Genomic DNA, 7,474 nt, shown 5'->3' with positions numbered 1-7,474 from the left:
TAACTGAACTAAAATTTTTAATTTGGTTATAATATTCAAATCATTGAATTATTAACAATCGATTCCAATTGTTAAAGGGTAAGTCACAAATATTAAATGACTTGACGCTCTTTGATTGGCTTACAAGCATGGGCTCCATCCTAGTTCATGCGCCACCGCTACGGACCCGGCTGAATCCCGTAAGCGTAGACAATTTCCCCTATACTTACTAGTTTTATTCCCTAGAACAACCCACCCAAACAGCGCTAGGGAATAATAACGCTCTCGAAATAAAACTCTTGAGAAAGTGAATTCTTATCCGTTGCTATGGAGTTATTTTTGTAATAATGTAATAAGTGAAAAAAGTAAAAATCTCATCAGAAAGATCAACCGCGATTTATATAACGTATCTAAGAATGCTTTTGCAAAATAGCGTGCGTTTGAAGGGGAAAAAAGCAATTGAAGTTTTTTTAAGGGGTTAGGGGCGAGTTGTTAGCTGAAATATAATACATGACAGCTCTCTGCCTGTGACATCACCTCTGCCTGTGACGTCAACTTGGCAGATACGCTATCGCGTATCTTGATTATTTTTTAATAAACTTGGCAGATCCCTTCAAATTAAAATCGTTCTTTAGCACCCTTCAATGATTTTTTCTGACGGAATACGCCTACCACCTTCCCGTGGTTTCCGTTAAACAGCATTGAAAAATGCTGGCCAAGAGTGGGAAAAAATTAAATAGATAAGAAGAAAAACTAACTTCGCAGAATTTAATTAATTCGCATAGATGACACAAGCAATCAATTTCTTCTTCCCAATTCAATTCAGGCGTCAGCAGAATATGTCTAAGAATTTCATCAGAATCATCGTAATCAGAAAATATTTTTGTCCATTTTTGGATTTTTTAATTTCTTTTTTTATAAATCGCGGCCACTTTGTTTCTCACTTTAACATTTGGTAGACGCTGTGACGAGGCACTTTTTTAGCCCCTCCCCAGGCCCCTAATTTATGCATTTTTATTTTTTGCTTAGGATAAGTTAGAATAATTAGGATTAAGGAACAACACGGAAACACGTTAGAAAACCTGTCACCGTTGGCTACCAGTCCCAAAATATTCCTTCCCTTTGTTCCGCGCTCTCCTCACCACTATACACACGGCCCGCAACAACATCGCCGGCAGCAAGGAGAACCCCCCCCGTTCCTCTCGTCGCCACATGCGCGGTGATATTCGCTGATTATAGAGAAATAGACGTTGTTAAGACATATTCTCCCGAATGAATCATTTTCCCCTATAACCCCTCTTTTTTCTCATTTCAGGCCCTCCCTTAATACCAAGAGTTTTTCCCCTGTTTTTTCAAATACTATAAATATGGTGGCCATCGCTGGCAATTATTTCATTTTATTCACTGGCCAAGGTCGCAACGCTTAATGGGACGTTCCCCAAAACTGTAACTGTGATGCCCCCCACGATTGTCTCCACTATGATGGTACCAGGACCCTTATGATTGGTATAATTATAAACTTTATTGCGTTTCTAACTCGAGTTTATGACTGTGTTCGGGGCTGCCTGGAGGATGCCCATGCTTGTGTTAGCGGATCCTTGGACTTGATTAATGAGGCTTCATTATACATCATCGCACATTCCAACATGTTTTTCCAAATTGAGTATCAGGTTTCTCTCTGCATCCACTTAGTCAATCCACAAAGTAAATTTTCTATTACACACAATGAAAATTCGCGATTCTTTGGAGGGTTTCGCCCGGACTTTAAAATTTTGAATGGATTATTAGCAGAAATCTTATATTGATTGCGAAGCTAATTGAGTGTGAAACTCGAAATTTCGAAATTTTTCATGGAGTTATGAGAATTATAACAAATAAATTAATCTATTAAGGGTTTTTTTTGTCAAAAAAAAGTCAATTTTCATTGAACGGATCCGCCTAAATTGTCGATTCAAAGCAATCAGAATATGAGAGCTACTGACATTTCACTTGACCCACCCTAGCGAACCCTAGAAAGTTCATCAAAATGTTCCATGACTTGACAATAGGATGAGAGTTTGGCGATTATTGAGGTGATAGGTTGAATATGTGGTGGCGGCTACACTCAACTGTCAACTGCCGTACAGTTGATTGTTGGGATTGGATGAATACTGGGGGCTACAGCTAATTATGAACTGCCGATGATTGAATGATGAGTTGAATGCTGGGGTCAGGTTAATCAGGGGGTAATACACCCTTATATTTTTTAGATCTTTATAAACCTAATAATTGAACCTTCAGTATAACTAACTTGCAAACATCATTTGAGGTTAAAATTTGGACCTTTAACTTTTCTGACCTTTAACCAACACCTACAGTCAATTATCAAGTGCCGATGATAGTTTCAGGGTAGTTACTGACAACTTCGGTTTTGTTTATTATTGGTGAAGTTGTCAACAGAATGAAGTGATGTTAAGAATTAGTCAAATTGAAAAAATTGATTTAAGTATTAATTTCACGCAGCCTGGCTAGCGGGAGTATCGCCTAGTGTTTAAAAACGGCCCTACTTACACTAGTATCTGTACTGCATCTGAAAAACTATTTCAGCCGATTTTAAGTAAGTGTCATTTATGAATTAAATTTCAAAAGGTTACGCAATTTTATTGAAAACTGAAGAGAAACCACTAATATGAAAAAATATTATTCTCTGAGCTTACCTAAATCAGTCAGCATAAAGTCGATGGTCTCGTTATTCGTTCTTAATGTCTTGACCTCGGTTAAATTGGAATGCATATAATACACCCAATATTCATGGATTATGCCATTCTTGTTCTCTGGTTCGGACCATAAGAGTTCGATTGATGAGGCATTTATGCCATATGCTGTCAATCTCAGCGGTTTACTTGGTACTAAGAAATGAAACAAATAAATGAATCATTAGTACACTGATACAAGAATCCAGTCGATATTACCAAGATTCGGTAACTGTTACCGAAGGACGGCGGTAAAAACAAGTGACCAGCCGTTGACCGGTAGCATGTTCGGTCAAATAGCCATTCGGTAATAATTACTGAATCATCAATAATAAATTGGAATAATATAGAAAATACACTAAACAATGGAGAGCGTCGTACCGATCCTTACAAGAAGGATGAAATTTCGTTAGATCCGATAACATGGACTCGGTATATGATGCACTTTCTTTGATATTTGGTTTTTAGCAATAAGTTTAAACAAAACCATTAAACTGAAACGCACTATTATCGGCTCTCAATTTTTTATGAATAATTTATAATCACTTGAATATGTACCTCATTTTGATAAAAATTATGAGGAACCTCATGGATAGTAAATATACTTATATTTATTCTATATAATTTTCGATTTGTGTTTACTGAACCGGATGATGATCCAAAACCACTAGAAAATTATACAAATTTTACACATAGGTTATCTTTAATTCATTGATTCATATGAATTGAAAAAAAAAATTCACCTATGCATTTTTATTAACATTAATGAATCAAATTAATACGGTGTCTTATAGGAAAAGGGGGTCGCCGACATTGTCTTGAACGGCAATGTCTTGACATATTAAAAAATTGGTTGCAACTTCATGTCGCACAGTTGTGTCGTTTTTGACTTTTTTTATTTTCAATCGAACAAAATACTAACGATATATCTTCTTTATTCTCTTTCCACTCTTTATTCATCAAATTGAAATTAAAAAAAAGGTTTATTGAGATATGTTCCAAATCCGATAAAAAATATCAGAAAAGTATAAAAGTTGGGTACCTAATGGATATTAAAATGTTATACTTTTCTTTGAGTTCAATTTTTCACAGTTTTGAAGCAATGTGTTAATTAAAAAAACAATAATGAAATTCTATAGAAAGTATTTAAATATACCATAATCATATACTAGAGGGGAAACTGAAATATAAGAAAGGGATACTGAATGTATATTTTAAATATGCTGCATTCATATTAAAACTAGCCATATAAAAATATACCCTCAATATCCCTTTTTTATTTGCTTTTTAAGTACTTTTTCTGTAGTTTCCGGACCTATCCATAATCAAATATGAACAAATAATGCTTAATTGAGACAAAAAAGACAAAAAAATTATAAAAATAGTGTACTGAAGGGAGGAGAACAATATCAAAATAGCCCATTCCAAATATATTTTTAATTTCAATTTTTAAGAGGAAAGAGTAAAGTTGAAAATTTTACTCGACTTTTTAAAATTTTGGAAAACTTTTTAAACAATAAAAATTTTAGAATAAAATCAATAGGAGGTCAAAATGATTTGTTTAAAAAATCCTTTTAAAATTTCAGGAGATTATTAAAATTGCACCAGAAAATTATATTTATTATCATATATTCAAAAGAAAGAAGTCAATCGGTTTTTTTTTGTATGTATTTATTTTTCGAGGCTAACATGATGCCATATACATATATGGTAATCATAATCGCTAGTGAAATGATTTATCTCAAATCAGCCATAACACAGTTCATTCCAGTCAATCACGGCTTGTGAACTTTCTTAATCCACATTTTCATACTCCCTGGTTGAGCACGAATCACCTCAAATGTGTCCTTTTTGACCTGTGTCCTTCGTCTTTCTCTGTACTCTAAAATTCGAAACAATATAAAGCAATAAGATCCACAACTAGTTTTTTAATGCTTACTTTTTTCAAAGTTGACGCAATGAGCTGCCTGCCTCACGAATTCCCACGGGGTGTACCTTTTGTATTTTTATTTTTTTTCAATTTTACGCAAAGTTCTCTCTTTTTTTTCATCAGTCCATCGAAATGGATATCGTGTGATACCGTTCACAATTGCGTCGTAATCACATGTGACTCGATTTTGCACGTCCGCTAATTTTCCTAGTGTTGTAATTAACCACTGAATATTACACTGCTTATGTTCAAATTGAAATGAAATAAAATATGCGGAGGTGTAAAAGTGTTTCCCGTCTATAAATATAAAAACTCAAAACCCTTTGAAAAATTGGCAATTTCAATGATCATATTTATTAATTTATTGACTGTTAATGTTACTTGTAAAATCCCAGGGAGTCGGTTTTGTTCCAATTTTTTGGTGCAAGATCCTATTCCAAGATTCCGCCGCATTGTTCGTTCGCCGAGAAGCTTTGTACACCGACCATTGCTCTGGGGGGATGTTTTTTATCCACTGATTCTCAAAATATGCAATAAAAAGAGTTCATTCGAGCCTGTACTTGGACATTATCAATTTCACTTTTGATTTTTTGGAACATGGGGACAATAAAGCGAGCACGTAAGAAGGCCAATGCCAAAATTAGAGGTAAATGTCTCTGAACTGCCCCTGAAATTTTTTCATCGTGTTCATTGTCTCTTCTCTTTGGTTTCCCAGATCTTTTTCTCTTCTTTTCGCGTTTAATAGCGCCTTTCGCATACGCTTGTTTTATTACGGCCTTAAAAAATAAAGGAATAAAATCAGGATAAAATAACTAAAAAATGAGATGTCGGTGGTGTTTAAGTGATAACAATTTGGCGGAGTGGCTGTGACACATTTCAGGTATTTGTAGTACGAATTCATATTTTTAAAACATCTCTTTTGAGAGAAAATTTGATTCTACGATTATATCGCTAAAATACAGAACATAATTTTTTTATACTTGAGTAAAATGAAAATTGCAAGGTCCAATAGAGGCCATGGGTACAACGTCTAATAGACCATTTTTCGCAGCCAGCTCGAAATCCATATGCACTCGGATTTCCATCTTTAGTTCTGGAGCTAGTTCCTCAAAAACATATTTGTACACAGACTTGTATGCTTCTTGAGTTTTTCTCGACATCAGGGCATGAGCAATTACAATCCTGCATTAAACCATTATGTTCTCTTTGGTAGATAAGAAAGAGTAACAAGTCGAGACTTACGTGATCAAATACGCATAGTTGGATTTCCAAAATCTGTAAAACACCAACTTTCTTTGGAATCGAGTCGAAAGTTCCATCAATAAAGGTTCAACATTTTTCACGAGGGATTTAACAAATTCTCTGTCGCCAATTACTACTGAAATGTCTCAATTATCATCCTTGAGAATTTCAGCTTTGAGTTGACCCTTTGGATAAGTCAATAGAGACTGATACTCAGCCTGCTGCAAAAAAGTCCCATATTCCTCGAGATTTTTAGGGTATGGTGGATTTACATGCAGTTTTTTTCGTCGCATGGTTTTCTCCTTTTTTGCATAAGCAATATGGCTCACCGTTGTGTGCCTATTTCCAAAGCAAAGAATTTTTTTAGTGTACGATTTACTGAAAATCCAATATTTACTAGGGTATATACACTGTTGAACTTAATTTACGTTTTTTCCCCTAATTCGAAAATCATAATAATGATTTCTGATTGGGCGAGCCTTGGTCCAAGCCTGGTATGCCAATAGCCAGTACTGGCCGGCTTTTGGTAAATTAAATGGTCGATCATTGGTCCAACGGTTGGATGATAACGCCGGGCCAATAATGGCAAACAATAATTGACCAAGCATTGGGATCATGTCGGGCCCAATTTTGGCCCACAATTGGCCCAAGACTTATTTGCCAAGTACCAATATTGGAAATATTGGAGAAAAAAAATTATTAATGCATGTTACGCTCATTTTCCTATTAATTATGCCTTAACTCATAACTCCTAACTCAACAACGCTTGAAAAAGCCGATTTTGTTAACTTAAAATATCCCGCCTACGGTTGGGTTTGAACTCGGAACCCTTCGCATACTAGCCCAACGACTTAACCACAAGACTATCGCACGATTCATATACTTGCAAATAAAAATCATTCATATAAATATCGCTGCTCGGGTCTCTCTAAACCCCTTGACTGGGGTGCGAAGAGCGCGGTTGAGCCACCAACCGAGCGCGTCTCCGGGTGGTGGATAGGAGGACGGCCGGGCGGAATAACCACCTCGGCGGAGGCCGGGACAGAGATGTCTCGACCTCTGTGTGGGGTTGGCTAAAAACCGGGTTAATGGGGAACATAAGGCCGAACGAAACGTGGGAAACCACAAGGGAAGCCGAAAAACCCATCGCGAACCAGCTCCTCCAAGCTACGGTGTATGATACCGTGCCAATGGCTGCATGGTGCAGGAGAAGTTGCATCTCAAACGGTTCCCTCGGATACCAGGCGACCTCTGAGCGTAAGTAGCCAAGCCCCAGGCATACACGGCTCTGCCTGGGTGATACCGCACTACCGTGGTACTCGTGGGACTTATATGGAGACCAGAACACAAAAAGAAACACAAAAACCACCTGGGACGGAAGAACCCCAGGGCCAGAATGCTGGACCTGGTGGAGAACAACCCAGGGGGAAAAGAATAAGTGGCGCGGCAAGGCGCCGGTTCCAGAAGGAGAGAAGGGCTAACCCAGCCTCAAGCACTCCTTCTGGGACAAACAAGGGTGAGGGTGGGGGCGAGGGAGTGTCAAGGGGAGCAGCCGTGAAACGGCTGAAACCCGATGGCACCCCAAGCCCCC

The 7,474-nt window shown here is 37.2% G+C and overlaps 1 protein-coding gene across 2 annotated transcripts in view; it reads right to left on the bottom strand.

Moving 5' to 3' along the window:
- Positions 1-7,474, bottom strand: part of LOC105271998 (tyrosine-protein phosphatase 99A) — a 217,751-nt gene that overhangs the window by 167,742 nt on the left and 42,535 nt on the right. For both annotated transcript variants that reach the window (XM_011313852.1, XM_011313853.1), the window contains exon 2: positions 2,676-2,867. In XM_011313852.1, coding sequence (XP_011312154.1) covers positions 2,676-2,867 — 192 coding nt within the window. The remainder of the gene's footprint in view (positions 1-2,675; positions 2,868-7,474) is intronic.

Source organism: Fopius arisanus, unplaced genomic scaffold (assembly GCF_000806365.1).
Source record: "Fopius arisanus strain USDA-PBARC FA_bdor unplaced genomic scaffold, ASM80636v1 scaffold00133, whole genome shotgun sequence".
Classification (NCBI taxonomy): domain Eukaryota; kingdom Metazoa; phylum Arthropoda; class Insecta; order Hymenoptera; family Braconidae; genus Fopius; species Fopius arisanus.
The sequence above is the reverse complement of the archived record's forward strand: the minus strand, read 5'-3'. Positions and strand labels throughout refer to the sequence as shown.